Source organism: Gadus chalcogrammus, chromosome 4, assembly GCF_026213295.1.
Source record: "Gadus chalcogrammus isolate NIFS_2021 chromosome 4, NIFS_Gcha_1.0, whole genome shotgun sequence".
NCBI classification, from domain to species: Eukaryota; Metazoa; Chordata; class Actinopteri; order Gadiformes; family Gadidae; genus Gadus; species Gadus chalcogrammus.
The window spans coordinates 30,846,189-30,862,858 of record NC_079415.1 but is presented as its reverse complement, the minus strand read 5'-3'; the positions used below and the strand labels follow the sequence as shown (position 1 = coordinate 30,862,858).

The 16,670-nt window shown below is 43.3% G+C and overlaps 2 protein-coding genes across 2 annotated transcripts; both read left to right on the top strand.

The window, feature by feature from the left end:
• The first annotated feature begins 8,234 nt into the window (after positions 1-8,234).
• Positions 8,235-11,894, top strand: LOC130380999 (fucolectin-like). Its single transcript, XM_056588420.1, has 3 exons — positions 8,235-8,341; positions 11,013-11,351; positions 11,622-11,894. Exons 1-3 carry the CDS (start codon positions 8,235-8,237, stop codon positions 11,833-11,835), a joined length of 660 nt encoding a protein of 219 aa, XP_056444395.1. The 3' UTR covers positions 11,836-11,894.
• LOC130380998 (lithostathine-1-beta-like) lies at positions 11,668-13,995 on the top strand. Its single transcript, XM_056588417.1, has 4 exons — positions 11,668-11,758; positions 12,817-13,035; positions 13,456-13,625; positions 13,925-13,995. Exons 2-4 carry the CDS (start codon positions 12,860-12,862, stop codon positions 13,993-13,995), a joined length of 417 nt encoding a protein of 138 aa, XP_056444392.1. The 5' UTR covers positions 11,668-11,758; positions 12,817-12,859.
• The last annotated feature ends 2,675 nt before the right edge of the window (positions 13,996-16,670 follow it).

The window sequence follows — 16,670 nt, the reverse complement described above, 5'->3', positions numbered from 1 at the left end:
AACCCACCCACAGCGACAAACAAACCCCACACAATGTCTTTGCCGCAAAGGACCCAGGAGGGCGCCAGAGGTCCAACTTGTGATCGTCCTTACCCCCCCCCCCCCAGGATCCCTTGTGGCACCCTGAACACAGCGACCACACCCTCGCCGCATAGCCCCCACCTTAGGCGTCAGACGTCCCGTCAGCACCCAACATATAGTCCCGAGTGTTCAGGGGGCCGGCGCCACCGCCTTGGCCCCTGCCAGCGGCGGCCCCGTTGCGGTACATCCTTCCTCCCTGGTTGGGACGCCCGTCTCCAGCATTCCGCAGGAGTTCTGGGGGTGTGGTCGGGAACAATCTCCATCGGGGCCCCCACCAGGTTCCGCTGTAGGGGGGTTCCAGAGTGCCGTTCGGGCACCCCATCCTCCGCCGCCATCCGACGTCTGGCCCTTCGAAAGCAGTCTCTAGGTGAAAAACTGAGGTAGGAGTTAGGTCACAAAGTTTGTAGAGAATAATAAAGAGGAAAGATATAAAGAAGAAAGAAGAAAACTTAAGAGACAATAGTGGAGCGCTGCATGCAGCACTCACCTAATTACAAAATAAACTTCCAATTACAATAAGTTATGTGCAAACCCTCATACCTGTTAAGTGTTTTCGACAAAAATCTGTTGGTCACCCGCCCTTAACACACGCCTAACACAAAGAAAATACATGCATATAATTTGACGGCGCTGTCCAGGATGCAACATGGCGAATGCCTACGCCTGTTAAGTAAGCATGTTAACTTGCTCACTAAGACACTCAGATCAAAATAATTAACAAAAATACACAAAAGAATATGAAGCAGTCAAAGCTAGTCTGCTTCATAGTCTTTTGTGTATTTTTGTTAATTGTTTTGATCTGAGTGTCTTAGTGAGCAAGTAACATGCTTACTTAACAGGCGTAGGCATTCGCCATGTTGCATCCTGGACAGCGCCGTCAAATTATATGCATGTATTTTCTTTGTGTTAGGCGTGTGTTAAGGGCGGGTGACCAACAGATTTTTGTCGAAAACACTTAACAGGTATGAGGGTTGCACATAACTTATTGTAATTGGAAGTTTATTTTGTAATTAGGTGAGTGCTGCATGCAGCGCTCCACTATTGTCTCTTAAGTTTTCTTCTTTCTTCTTTATATCTTTCCTCTTTATTATTCTCTACAAACTTTGTGACCTAACTCTACCTCAGTTTTTCACCTAGAGACTGCTTTCGAAGGGCCAGACGTCGGATGGCGGCGGAGGATGGGGTGCCCGAACGGCACTCTGGAACCCCCTACAGCGGAACCTGGTGGGGGCCCGATGGAGATTGTTCCCGACCACACCCCCAGAACTCCTGCGGAATGCTGGAGACGGGGTCCAACCAGGGAGGAAGGATGTACCGCAACGGGGCCGCCGCTGGCAGGGGCCAAGGCGGTGGCGCCGCCCCCTGAACACTCGGGACTATATGTTGGGTGCTGACGGGACGTCTGACGCCTAAGGTGGGGGCTATGCGGCGAGGGTGTGGTCGCTGTGTCAGGGTGCCACAAGGGATCCTGGGGGGGGGGGGGTAAGGACGATCACAAGTTGGACCTCTGGCGCCCTCCTGGTCCTTTGCGGCAAAGACATTGTGTGGGGTTTGTTTGTCGCTGTGGGTGGGTTGACGTTGCTGTTGAGTTATGTTGCCGACACCGTCACCGAGATGTTTATGTGATCAGTTATCTTGAGTGTGTTCCGGTGTGTCGTGTGTGTGTTCATTAATGGCAACACTCGTATTCGTGCAGTGTAAGGGGCGCGAGAGTTGCATAACCGCTTAACATGGGCTCTGTCACGTTAAAATTGTACCGGGGGCGAAAATTGTACCGGCCTACGTCATCTGTTGTTGACATCTTGACAACCTACCTGGTAACAGACGACGCGATCGTCTGTTGCCGTGCAGGTTGCAAAAAACATTCGGCTCATGTTTCCAAAAGACGAGATAACATACAGATCGCTAGATAACACTTGTTTTTACTTTATATTTGTATTGTATTTAATTGTTTAATCGAATAGCAAAAGACGACGCGATCGTCTGTTGCCGGGAAACGGGAGATCGCGTCAAATGACGTAGGAAGGTTCTTGAACATTCATAATGCGATTAAACAATTAAATACAATACAAATATAAGTTAGCAACGCCAATAAATTTAATATTAAAATAAGTGTTCTGTCTGTGTTCTCAATGAAGGAGTGCAATGAACGAGCATGAAAGATCGCGAATGTTCAAGAACCTTCCTACGTCATTTGACGCGATCGCCCGTTTCCCGGCAACAGACGATCGCGTCGTCTGTTGCTATTCGATTAAACAATTAAATACAATACAAATATAAAGTAAAAACAAGTGTTATCTAGCGATCCGTTATCTGTATTATGTTATTCCGTCTTTTGAAACATGAGCCGAATGTTTTTGCAACCTGCCCGGCAACAGACGATCGCGTCGTCTGTTACCAGGCAGGTTGTCAAGATGTAAACAACAGATGACGTAGGCCGGTACAATTTTCGCCCCTGGTACAATTTAACGTGACAACTCCAGTCTCGTCCTTCCGCGCTGGTCGGCACAATATTTATTTACAATGTTTATTTGCAAACATTTACACGTAAACATAATGTGTCCCTAATCTTCCAGACACAGCATCTGGCTATGACAACTCTCCTGCGGGGACTGGCGACAGCATACCCTCTCGATGTCTGAATCCAACTCCCTGCAATTCGTACACAAGTGACGTACTTGAGCAGATACATTAATGTATGATTGCTGCGCAAATTGTCCGTGCTAACGTTATGGATTATGTTGGCCAACACTCTTACACTGATCGTCTCTGTTGAACAACCAAAGATTAAACAATTCTAATCTAGGATATATAACAACTCCCCGTCAACTATAAAAGGATGGGTTTATGTTTATTGTAACAGAAATACACCATTTCAAAATGTTTAACCTTGTCTACTCTTTATGAACAACTACCTCGGACATGGCTCCACAAATTCGTCGGCTTCTTTGAAAACGAATGCACATGGCTAGCTAGGTAGAAGTGGATGAGGAAGGGTCGTCAACGAGTTGTTACGACAGTGTTGTAAAATATCTACTACGAAGCTTTAAGGGGAGCACACACACACACACACACACACACACCACACACACACACACACACCACAACACACACACACACACACACACACACACACCGCACACACGCACACACACCCACACACACACACACACACACCACACACCACACACACACACACACACACAACCTTTCAGAATCTTCAGTTAAATTAATTTTACATTTCTGCATTTTTAGCAATGCTTTGCACTTTTCCTTCAGCTGTCACTTTATTTGTTTCCAACCATTTACATTTTCTTAAATGGTGTGCACGTTTACATTGTTTTACTCCATTTAGACTTTTGAACTTTGTTCAAATCAATTCACTTATGGAATTGACACAACACAGCTATGTGGCTTTATTAAAAAATATTTTCAACCACACTTTGTACTACAGCACTTGTTTCCCAGCACCGCTATTTCTGCAGGATATGCATTTACTAATTATTGTGAGATGACTTTGGATCTGGCCGAGAACGGTGTGGGTTATGGGTGGATGAAGAACAATGTTTATTTTTTGTCTAAAGCACTTGACAGAAACAATAAATATCCAGTGCCAAAGCCAGTCCCCCATCGTCTGCCTGACGTTAAACACACAACGCAGCTAACTGGTACTGAGGCCAGGCCGGTTACATATATACATGACAACTGAAGACATTTATACATTTCCCTTAACAAAGGAAATGAAATCATAATATATCGAGTATATATAGAGTCAAATAAATACAAATTGAAACTCTGCCTTATTCTGCATGTCCCGGTGCCTCTGTAATGATTTTCAAGAATTTTAACTGGGGCATTTCATATGATTTTGTTGCGGCTGTGGATCGACGGCCCGCTCCCTGCGTTTGACGTTTGCATGCAAATTGCCAGGAGCAGGGAGGGGTCAGAGAGGGTTTAAAGATATGTCTGGTTATGGAACAGGTAGGGGTCAGGGGGCATCTTGCTCTAGGATGCTACAGGTTAGGCTGCAGACATTGGGATCAAACCCAGTACCTTTCTGCTGGGAGTTGAAAGGTACACACACACACTACACACACACACTACTCTCACTTTTAGCTGTTACCATCATAACCGCATGGGTTAGGTTTTGTCAGTGCGGATAACCCACACTCACACAAGGAAGTGGAGGTGAAGGGGATTAGGACTTTCATAGCCTTAGTGGTTCTGGGAGAACTCGCTCTCCACAGACAACCAGAAACACATTCAGGATCATATTTCTTACGTTTTTCGCATGGTCCTGTCTCCTCCCTTAATGCTGACTTAATCTGTTGACTTGGGACAAGAAAACGATGCATTTTAAAACTAATGCACGCACGCACAATTCACGATATCATAGAGCTGCACACGATGTGTATTTATCTTTGCGTGCCGCGAGTCGCACCTCCCCTGTGGCGCCAACCAGAAAACTGCTCACACACACACACACATGCACACACACACACATATATATTCAACATATACACACATATACATATACCATACATATATACACACAAACAGGCTTAAGGCTAACGTTAGCCAGAATCATTGTAGTTTTTTTTCGGTAGATCTGAGCTAGACAGCGTGCTAGTCTTAGTTATAGGTTCGTTTGTGGTTGTACGTTATATTAGTTAAAAGTACTTTTGTGTGTTGTCTTCTCTGAATTGGACGTCAGTCAAGTTTGTCTGCCCTACCCTGAGGCAGATAGCTCGTGGATATTATGTTTTATGAGGTTAAAGTCCGGGAGATAAGCCTTGTATAACCACCATGTTAACCCAATATTAAATCATAAACCATAATAGCACATATAACCTGGACACACAGGGAGAGGTTTGTTTCATGGGACTGTAGAGCGAACTACCAGCCTCAATAAGTCGAGTCATATTTTTGAAAAGCCTTTCATCCCAGTTAAAGCTGCAAATCACCATTAAATCACCACAATGTCTCTGGTTCTGCACCAGGTCTTGGTCTGTGTTTTGTCTTTTAAAGATTAAACATATTTGAACACACATCAATGCATTTGAAGTAGCCTACAACTTAAATTAATGTGCCCTATGTTAACTGTGTGTATGTGGGGGCGGAGCCAGGTGTTAGGGGAGGAGCCAGGTGTTAGGGGAGGAGTGGAGAGGAAGTGTTGATCAGGAAACTAAACTTAACATTCCCAGAAACCAAATCCATCCGACGTGGAAGCAGTTCTCTCTTTCAGGAGGACAAAAAAAAAACATTGTGAAACTAATAGTCCGACAGACAGAAACAACAACAAGGTGAGAAAAACAGAACAACTTTATGAGAAGTTAAATCTCTTTTCAGATCATGGAATGAAGATATAATGGGATTGCTCAATATAAACCTTGTCGTCTGTGTCTAGGAATGGCCTCTGCTATCACTTCCTGGTCTGAGGAGAACTTTTCATGTTCCATCTGTCTGGATGTGTTCAGCAGCCCAGTTTCCACACCATGTGGACACAACTTCTGCAGAACCTGTGTTACAAAACTCTGGGATGATCAAGTCCGGTACAATTGTCCTGTTTGCAACGAGCTTTTTCAAACTAGACCCTTTCTACGAGTCATACCCTTTTATCAGAGCTGGCCGCTCAGTTAGAACATCCGTACGAGTAGAAGAGCAGCCTTGTGTTGAACCAGCTGAGTTCCCTGTGATGTCTGTACTGGTACCCAACTGAAGGCCGTGAAGTCCTGCTAGTGTGTCTTATGTCTTTCTGCCAAACCCACCTGGAGCCACATCAGAGAGTCGAAGTCCTGAAGAAACATCGGCTGGTCGAGCCTATGGACCGTCTGGAAGACAGGATGTGTAAGAAACACGACCGACTTCTTGAGCTCTTCTGCCAGACTGAACAGGTGTGTGTGTGTCAGTTCTGCACAGAGACAGACCACAAGTCCCATCCTGTTGTACCTCTAAAGGAGGAATATGAAGTGAAGACGGCCAAGCTGGGGAAGATAGAGGCTGAAGTTCAGCAGATGATCCAGGAGAGACAAAAAAATATTCACGAGATTAAAGACACAGTTAACGCAGCAAAGCAGATGCAGACAGAGAGATAGCTGATGGTGTACAGGTCATCACTGCTCTGATGCGCTGCATTGAAAAGTGCCAGGATGATCTCAACAAAATGGTTAAAGAGAGACTGAAAGACACAGAGAAACAAGCTGAAGACCTAATCAAAGAGCTGGAGCAGGAGAAAGAAGATCTGACCAATAGAACCTCAGGTAAAGCAGCTCTCACACACTAAAGACCACCTCCACTTCCTCCAGGCCTTCAGATCCCTGAAGGATCCTCCACCCACCAGGGACTGGACGACAGAGGAGGTCCGTCCTCCGTCATACGTAGGGACCTTGAGGAGATCCCTGGATCAGCTGGACATGGAGATGAAGAAGCTGCGTGATGCTGAACTGAAGAGGGTCCAGAAGTATGAAGTAGATGTGACTCTGGATCCTGATACACCTAGTCCCAGTCTCACCCTGTCTGAGGATGGGAAACAAGTACATGATGGAGATGTAATGAAGAAACTCCCAGACAACATGGAGATGAATAAGCTACCTGACCTGGAAACAGGTGTAAAGAATGTAAGTGTAAAATCTAATGTGTATTATTGTATTTGTATTAATTCTTGACAATGTTAGTAGGGTTGGTAGTATTTTATTGTTAAACACAATTGAATAATATCATGGTACCATCATCATTAATAATAGTAAGTAATAATTATTTTTACATAAATTATGTGTGTATTCTATTTTAACTATTTGTTTTAATCATTGTTGTTATAAGGCCTTTTATGTTATTCTATAATGCTTGCTCATAATATTTGCTAATAATTATTAGGAATTGTCTGGATTAATATTTTATGATTTTAAAAAATTATATAATCATTACTATCATTATTATATCAGACATAATCATGTTACTAAAGGTTATTTATTTTTGATATTAAAAAAAATTACAATTATAATTTACATAAATAACTTTTACTATTAGGCAAGGAAAGCAGGCAACTTTATTTATAGCACTTTTCATACACAAGGCAGACTCAAAGTGCTTCACATATAAACATTGTCATACAATAAAATAAATAAAGATAAGTAAAAGAAAACATGCAAAGAAATGGGTAAAATAGAAAGTAAAAAGGCTTTTTTTGTATAAAATAGAAAATAAAGGCAAAGTTAAAAAAGCTTTTAGAAAGTACAATGTATTTAAGAATTAGCAGAAAGTTAAAGCAAACATAAAAGATCCGATCACATTAATGGAATGCTGTTTATAATTATACTTATATACATTAGTATTTAAATAATTTCAATAATTTGAAATTATTTGAATGACTACCTCATTAGGGCAATTCTGTGTGGTAAAATGGCCTAATTATGTCTTGTTTTCCCTTCAGATGCCTGTGAACTCACTCTGGACCCGAACACAGACATCTCTTTCTGTGTGAAGACAACAGAAGGGTGAGGCAGCTTGGAAAAACACAGGGGTATCCTGACCACCCAGAAAGATTTGACTACCATAGACAGGTGTTGTGTAGAGAGGGTCTGACTGGCCGCTGTTACTGGGAGGTAGATTGGCAAGGCGAGGTGGATATAGGAGTGACATACAGAGGAATCACAAGGAGAGGAAGGAGGGACGACAGCTTAATTGGACAGAACCACATGTCCTGGTGTCTTCATGGTGAGGATGCTAATGATGTTGATAATGTTTACTCTTCCTGGTACAACGTAATGAAACAATATTGTCTCCCCCCTCCAGTAACTTCAACAGAATAGGAGTGTATCTGCACCAATCTGCTGGCACTCTGTCCTTCTACAGTGTGTCCCCAGATGTGGGAGGCTCCTCAGGCAAACGGACACACATCCACACCTTCCATTCAACGTTCACTCAGGACCTCACAACGACTCACAAAGAGTGAGTCAGTTTCGGCGCCCCTCCTACGTAGGAAGGGGGCACATTTGAATATTACCTCCCACTTTCCCACCCCCTCCAAGCAGAGCATGGCTAATTTGTGGACCAGCCGATGAGCGCTGGGCGGAGCTGTTCACGCATTTCAGAAGCAGGGATATTCCATACAATAATAGATGTCTAATTTGTCAGTTTTCCATGTGATTGCTGGCATGAAGTCGGGCGGAGGTGCCGGGCTGCCGCTGAAGCTCCCCCCGCCAGAGCTGCCGGACTGCGCCAGAGCAAGTAGTTTAAAAATAGATGCAAATGACGGTATCCGGTAAATAGAGAGAGACCATACTGTGTCTGGGAATGCATGCTTAATTGCGGCAAAGACCTACGGACACCTTTAGGCCAATGATAGGCCACGTTTCATCGAAACCAGGCTTCATCACCAGCCTAGATTAGGACATTAAAGAAATTGTGAATATCTTTTAAACATGCCAACAGTACAGAAATGTGCTAACAACGGCAAAGCAATGATATGGCCTGAGCAGCCATGGATGTATTCATATGACTTTGTGAAAAAGGGGGAATATTAGTTTATTCTGGTCAGTAAGACTTCGGTCAGTAATGTGGTCAGTATGATCTTACTCACACTAACCAGAGGTCTAAAATAATGAGTAGTAAAACATCCTGTGTGTTCTCCCGTGTGTTTTTATACGGATCTACTGGTGTATAACATTTTAAGTCAGCCCGTACAATCCAGCCTCTAAGGACTGGCAGCAATATTCAACAGTCACTTAACATACTGTATGGCCTGGGTATGGGTATTCACTACAAGGCGCCTTCATTAACGTTGCTGCAATTCTACAGGATCACACCGTCAACCGAAATGGGAAAATCTCTGTCTATCCTCTTTTCAAAATGTTAATAAGCTGTGTCCGGAAGAACTAAATTTTATGCACAGAGCAAAATAAAACAATTTGACCTCAGCCAAATAGGAAGTTGTTGGTTTGCATTTCAGGGGGAGGATGAGAGCATAGCAGGTGTTGAGTGCATACTTTTTTTAACACATTGTGGTACCATTACTTAATTTTTTCAAAATATTTAATTTAATATCTATTAATTCTATTCTGTAATGGGAGTCAATGCGATTCCCGTGAAATCAATCCTTTTTACCTTACACCATTATTCAAACATTTAACAAATCATCACATTTTTGATCTTTATGCATATTGAAAGAGATTTCTGATATTTTTCACACTGTTTGGATTCCACAGTTTTAGTTTGTTGTTCCACTTTGTATATTTCCCTTGTCCTCATTTGACCTCTGTTGAGCCCTTTAGAGCGTGTGACGCAGCAGGTACTTGAATTAGGCCCCAGTACCAATGGTGCCTTTTTACGGCCCTTTACCCTGTAATAAAAAAGTAAAAAAAAAAGTAAAAACTTTCCTCATTTATTTATGTAGCACACACATCACACAACATAAAAATATGGATAGCAATGCAAGCTCCATGCTGGTGATGCTCGACCCCAGCGCTGCCTTCGACACAGTGGACCACAGCATTCTTCTTCTCATCCGAACACGATGTTGTCATCAACGGTTCTGCTCCTCGCTGGATTAGATCTGATCTCACAAATGATAACACATTTTTTTCCCGCTGAAGAATCAGCTCAAAGGGGTCATCACTATTATACCTGTTAAGCCCTTTGTAACTGTGATTAAGGGCTATAGGCTACAAACAAAATCAGATTGAGTTTGTGAACATGAGCCAACATGACTGACTTGAATAAGGAAAGCCTCAGCACACCAATGGGTATGTTCGACTATAATTCCCGTTGTTGTGTTCATATAAGTTTTACTAGGCCCATCGTCACGTCAGAAGAGCAACCCATGGCTGCGCTGCACACGGCTCTGTTTTTAGAGCCAGTTTGTTGAGTTTCATCTGGACGCCTGTGTGCCAGGACGGGGGCTGTGGCGCGTTGCGTGCGTTAGGTCCATGACCTTTCTCCCCCAGACCTACGATCAACAGATGTCCTCACCACCACCGCCCTTCCACACCTTCCCAGTCAACCCTTTTTTCATATAATATGCTTGAAGTACGCTGCCTGTCGGCGGATGTATTTGCAAATGAGAGCCTTTGTTGGAATTAAGGAAATGGACAATAGATGTAAATACGTCACACATCCAGAAGGACCGCAGGGCTCTGCTGGTGGTGAGTAGGCTGTCATCTTCAACTGAAGGCAACAACGTTAATCAGATCTCCGGCACTCTGTAATCGCGACCTCCTCATTGGATGAATTCCAGATTATAATATATGATGTAAGTTATAGTTAGTATCCTAGTAAATTATCCATTATTCTCTCTTTGATCTGATTATTCGATTTATACAGGGGGTGTGTAGAGGTAGCATCAGCCATTGTCGGTCACTGAGGATTTTGTTTCTACAGAACCATGGGGGTCCAGTCGTTCATCTGCAGTTTCATCGGTAGTATTCCACTCATCACTGCTCTATTTATCATCGAGTCCGTTTTATTGAATTAAGTCAATTAACCAGCCACATAATGGAAACGTATGTTGACAGTAAATATTTTGGGATTTGGGGTATCTGTGATATCTCATAATGAAGAATAACAGCGTAACATTTACATCTAAATTATTATGCTAATGCAGATGAGACAAGGCAGTACCTCTCTGTCGTCATTTTACGATAGGTAGTATTGTATTCTTCCTTTAAATAGTAATATTAGATTGTTACAATAGTTGTCTTTGTTCAGTTATTTAGTAAGTTATTTATTAGTAATATACAGCAGCATTAGCATTTCCTCGTAGATTGCTTTCCAATCAGAGAACACCCTGTCCTGGTTTTATCCCTGATGTACCGATCATGTATTGTCTCACCAGGTGTTCTCATCCACCCGCGGGAGTCACCTGGATGTTCAGGTATTTACATGTGGGGCTGAAGCAAGTTATCCAAACATACCAGTATTTTCATGTGTTTTTGAAGAGTGAAACGCAACTTGACTAAACTCTGCTGTGTGGTTTCACTCGCTCTAAAAGCTGCATCCAGCATTGACGTGCCGCTGAGGGGCTCGGCCGTTCAGTCTTCCACCTTCTTGAGCAGGAGCGCTGAATGGGCCATCGATGAGAGCTGCAGCCCTCTTGGGGAGCACAGCTGCACTCACACCTATCAGACGGACAATCCGTGGTGGAGGCTCCAGCTGGACGGTGTGCACAAGGTGTCGGTGATCGAGATCACTAATCGGAACGAATATCGGAAGAGGCTCGACGGCGTGGAAATACACATTGGCAATTCACTGGCGAACAACGGCAACGACAACCCGAGGTGAGTCACTATGCAACTTCCGACTAGGCTTTAATCCCCTGGAAACACTGTGATCCTTTTTAACTAGCCTGATGTCATTTAAAACCGTTTTCTCTAAACAGCAGCCCTATTTTAGTTGCAGTGATAAAGTGTGGTTGATTACTACGTTGACGATGATACAAGACATATAACTACGTAAAAATATATATGAATGAACGAGTTTGGTTTCTGTATTCTGAGGCCTACCTTCACCGGGCGACTGTATCATCTCTCTTGCTCTCTCTCCCTCAGGTGTGCCATCATCCACGATGTCCCCGACGGCTTGACTCAGACTGTCCATTGCTGGGGAATGGAAGGAATGTATGTCAACTTCTACAAGCCCTTCAACTACACATACTTGACGTTGTGTGAGGTCAAAGTGTACGGAGGTAGGAACCCATTCTATCAATCCATGGCATCATTGGTGTGGGGATGGGTGTATAAGTGCACCTGTGGGTTAGGGTAACACGGTTTCCGGTTATACCCGTGCGGTGTGCGAACTCATCCCTGTTTAATATTAGGCAAAGCGACTGTACGGCGACTGTCATTGGGAGGCGTTTTGGCAAATTAAAATGTAGCCTATTGCTTACATCATCAACTTGTGTTCATGCTAAACATGATTTTTATTGCATTAGAAATATGTAACATACATATCATATATATAACATGCATAGTACATCGTAACAATATTATGTTTGTTTTGAAAAGGAGTTACAAAGTTGAGTGTGTATGGGTCGTCGTGTGGGAAAGATGATAGCCAATCGGGAGCCATGATGGCTGCTAATCAGTAGCCACTGCAGACGAAGCAGAAGTGTACGCTGTCTGTTTTCACATGAATGGTCGAAGAAACCTCATAGCGCTTCACATTAGTGGGAGTTCAAGTGTGCTGAGATTTGACTGCCGTCCCTTTTTGTTTGGAGAAAAATTAATGTGGAGTCAACTGTCTGAAGATTTAGATTTGCCGTAGGCCTACATAAAGTGTTTCTAAACGTCCCACACAAGGGATTAATTTAGTGTCGCTATGACGCTTTTTAACATTTGTGTCTACCAAAGGCCTTAAAGGGGTGATATCATGCTTTTTCGACTTTTTCCCTTTGATTTAGATTGTTATATGTATGTACTGTATGCATGTTTTATGTCTGCTAAACTAGAAAAACTAAGTGTGAGCCAGGGGAGTATTCTTACCCACCGAGAGAGACGCTGAAATCGTTTTTTCAGAAATGAAACAGTGTGAGAATAGTATGGGGTATTTCTAACATACATGCAAGTAACCCTATTCTAGTTGTACCCCCAAATGCAATTATTAACCCCAAAAAAGCATAATATGGGATCTTTAGTAGAATATTAGGGAGGGATTAGGTGTTTCTTTCTCAAAGTTGCCTTAATGTACACTTACAGGGCTAAGAGTGTAAATCCCTCACCCCAACGCTGTCTTTTGGTTCCCTAGAGTTGGCCCCCCCTCCACCCTCCATCAGCACTCCGGGGTGGGGATGAACGTCACCCTGGTGGGGAAGCGGCTGTGCTGGTCAGACGCCCTGTTCTACTGCAGAGACTATCACTGGGACCTGCTGACTCTCAGGGGCCCGGTGGAGCAGAAGATAGTTGACCACCTGGTGGCTCGCGCCCCCTTCCCACTAACCAGCCATCTCTGGGTGGGGCTGCGCAGGTACTGGCCAGGCCTTACGGTTCAGTTATGGTCGACGTTAATGCAACGTAAGGGGGTTTACGGACCAATTACGTCCTTGCGGACCCTCCCTGCGTCCACCGCAAGGACCGGACGTGCGCCTCCCAAAAATGTTAACCTTGCATCGAGGCGACGCAGCAGCAAGGGCTGTGATTGGTCCGCTCACTAAAACCCGACGCAGAACCGAAAGAGGTTCACGACTGCATCGAAGCATCTGCGTGGTTGTTATGTTGTGTCGAAATGGAACCATAACTGAGCCTAAAGTGTCTTTGAAGCAAAAAAGTCTGTCGTTATGATCATCTGTCTGTCCATCCGATCACTTAGGCTTCTATTAATTTACATGAAAATAAGCAAAGCTCAATTGCTTTAAAGGTAACACTTTAACCCTTTCCATGTCTGTAGGTCTATTCAAGGAAGCTCTTGGTTCTGGATGTCCGGTGACCCAATGGACTTCACCCAGTGGGACGAGGCCTCACAGGAGTCCAGCCCCTGTGGGGGCGTTTCCAGCTCGGAACGTTCCACATGGAGGCAACGCTTTTGTGGGGAACATCTTAACTTCATCTGTTTCACAGGTTGGTGTCTAGTCCATAGAGCCAAAACCAGGACCTTCTTACAATCTGCAGGCATGCCCCAACTTCTGTGACACACAGACCAGTGTGACATACAACTCTCAAAGAAGATCCTATTTTTCAGTTAACTTCTTTGAATGTCTGACATGATTCATAGTTTGAAACAGCATCAGGTTGAAGCTTCCTTTTTGGGAAAATCTCTCAAGAACTAAGCTCCACCAAGAAGTATGAATGAGGAGTGAAATGAGCTCTATGTCTTTTACACAACTTTTATTAACCTTCTTGTATCTGTCGTTCGACAGGTCCGACAGAAGGAGGGAAGAAGGTGCGCTTCTATAGTACGACAAGGGTGAACCCAACCTGTAAAAACTAGGTTGGTCTCATTGGAGAATGCAAAGATCCTGAATGCTTTAGCACAGAGCTTGTCTGTGGTAGCTAGCCACTAACAGAGATATATATCCATGGAATTAGTGCTGTAATAGCTTTGAACGTGGAAACGCGTAGAAGTAAAACATTTACGTTTAGAATATGATCAAGACCAATCATTATGAGCAGATATAGTTGAGCTTGCATTGGTCCTTTGATTCGAATGTGGAGATTGTGAGAAGATGCTATCAAAACCCTAAATAAAATATTTGTCAGGTTTTATTCTGTGTCTTGAAAATTATTGAATAAAGAGAACAACTTAGTTTCCTTTGATAAGTTATTGAATGTCTCAACTGTTTAAAAAAATAAATATCAACTGATTGGCCGTTAGAATACATAGTTGATTATCTAAGGTTTTATATACCTAGGTTATAACTGCTGCCATGTTGTTGGATGAGGGGGTTGTTCTTTGCTTTAACCCCTTTGGTTTAACTCCCTATATACATAATCTCTCCATCAATATATTTTTCTCTTCATTTATTTTGATCCAGCCGTTCTGCTAAGAGTCTTCTGCGGACCTCGTACTCAGACACATTTAGTCTGGGAGATAAGCCTCATATAACTACCAGTGGTTGACTCAATATCAAATCAACAACCATAATAGCTACTTATAACCTGGACACCAAGAGAGAGGGTTAAAGACTGTGTGAAAATACCAGCCTCAGGTGATGGAGGATCCCTCTTCTGGGCTCTGTCTCTGGGTTCCTTCCCTCTGGGTTTTAAGTGGAGGGTTTCCTTGTCCTATAGAGGGCTTAGGGCTCTCCCCTTCTTTCTGCCTGCCTGCCTGTCTGTCCGTCTGTCCGTCTGTCCATACATCTAATTTGGAAATATCATAGATATTTGTTTCTGAGCCTCAGATTGAGTATTTTTTCAAGTTGTGCAATATATTAAAACACTGTTGTTGTGTGTTGTGTGTGTGTGTGTGGTGTGTGTGTGTGTGTGTGTGTGTGTGTGTGTGTGGTGGTGGTGTGGGTGTGTCTGTGTCTGTGTCTGTTGTTCGTGTGTGGCTTTAGTATTACGTTCTTAAGTCCCCCCCAGAGCGGAAGTCTCCTAACGACCCAGGCAGGTCTCTCGAGGCTCCGCCCATTTCTGCTGCTTGCCTGTTCTGTCCCCGCCCTTTCTTGTGTGCAGGTCTCAGGTGTGTGCAATGAAACTCGCTGTTTGGCGAGGGTAGAAAAGGCCTGCCGTGCCGACACCCAAGGGGCTCCTCTCCTCCGCTGTCTTTAGGCTTGTTTGGTTGTTCTCATGACTGATCTCACACCACACTTTTGGTTACATCGCATTGCACTGACTTACACCACCTCCCATGACCTTTACCTTAGTTTCTGTTCAATCTTATGTAGTACATCATTGTTATTCCTTTACCCTGTGTGTGGCCTCCCCGGTTTATGTTCATGCCAAAGCCAAGCAAGTTACACACTGAATAGATATTGTACTGAGAATGTACCAATTCCACTGAATACATATTGTACTCAAAATGTTATTCTACTGAATACAGATTGTACTGAGAACGTACCTATTCCACTGAATACAGATTGTACTGAAATGTACCTCTTCCTCAGAAGATGTCCCATTCTACTTTAAGTACATTTTTATTCATATCTAACATTTTACAAACATTGTTTTGTGTTGTCAAACATCATTCAAAATAATAAAAGAATATAAAAAAAAATATTGAGAATGTTATCAAAATAAACATTTCACGTTATCGACTTACTTTCTTTCATTTTTAACATATAAAAATATAAAAAGCATTCATAGTCTTATCAATTATAATGGGTTATATTTTTTAGATTACAGAGTGTTAGTGGATTAATTTATTGATCTTTAAATTAGAGTGAAACCACAATATGAATATAGTTCTCTCAGATCTCACATAGTAGAGATTCTAATTCAGAAAACAACATCAGTTGTTTAGGGTTGTTTGATTATATTATTATCAAACAAAGTGTCCTAGTCTGTTGATTGACAGTGAGATGATCAGGGTGGGCAGAGTTATTACCTTTATAATCATAGAGACTTGGACAGAGGATTGGATAGAGAGGCTCACTGAAGGTGCAGCAGTAGCAGAGTAGATATGAACCCTGGCTTCCACATCATAGAAGGAGACCAGACCCTCATCATAATCAACAAACACCCCCACCTTCCTGGAGCCAGCACTCAGAGGGAGACGGACATCAGGTCATCACTAAATAACAACCCATCCTCTTCGTAGTAAAAGTCCAGTAACCCGTCTCAGGGGTCACTATAATGAAACGTTTCTGTGATGGGACTCTCTGGCCACTCCTAAACCCCATCCAGTCTTGTCTTTAAACTGGACCTCAAAGTAAAATCTCCCTGAGGAGAGCTCTGCCTCGTTAGAACCATAGTTGATTCGTAAATCTCTTCGGGTTTGTCTGGAGTTCCTCTCTCATCTCCATCATGTACTGGTTCCCATCCTCAGAAGGATGAGGACAGGGATGAGCTGTATCCAGGATCCAGAGTCACATCTACTTCATACTGCTGGACCCTCTTACAGTTCAGCATCCTCACAAAGCTTCTTCATCTCCATGTTCAGTATCTCCTCCAGCTGATCCAGGGATTCTCTCATGGTCCCTACGTATGACGGAGGACGGACCTCAC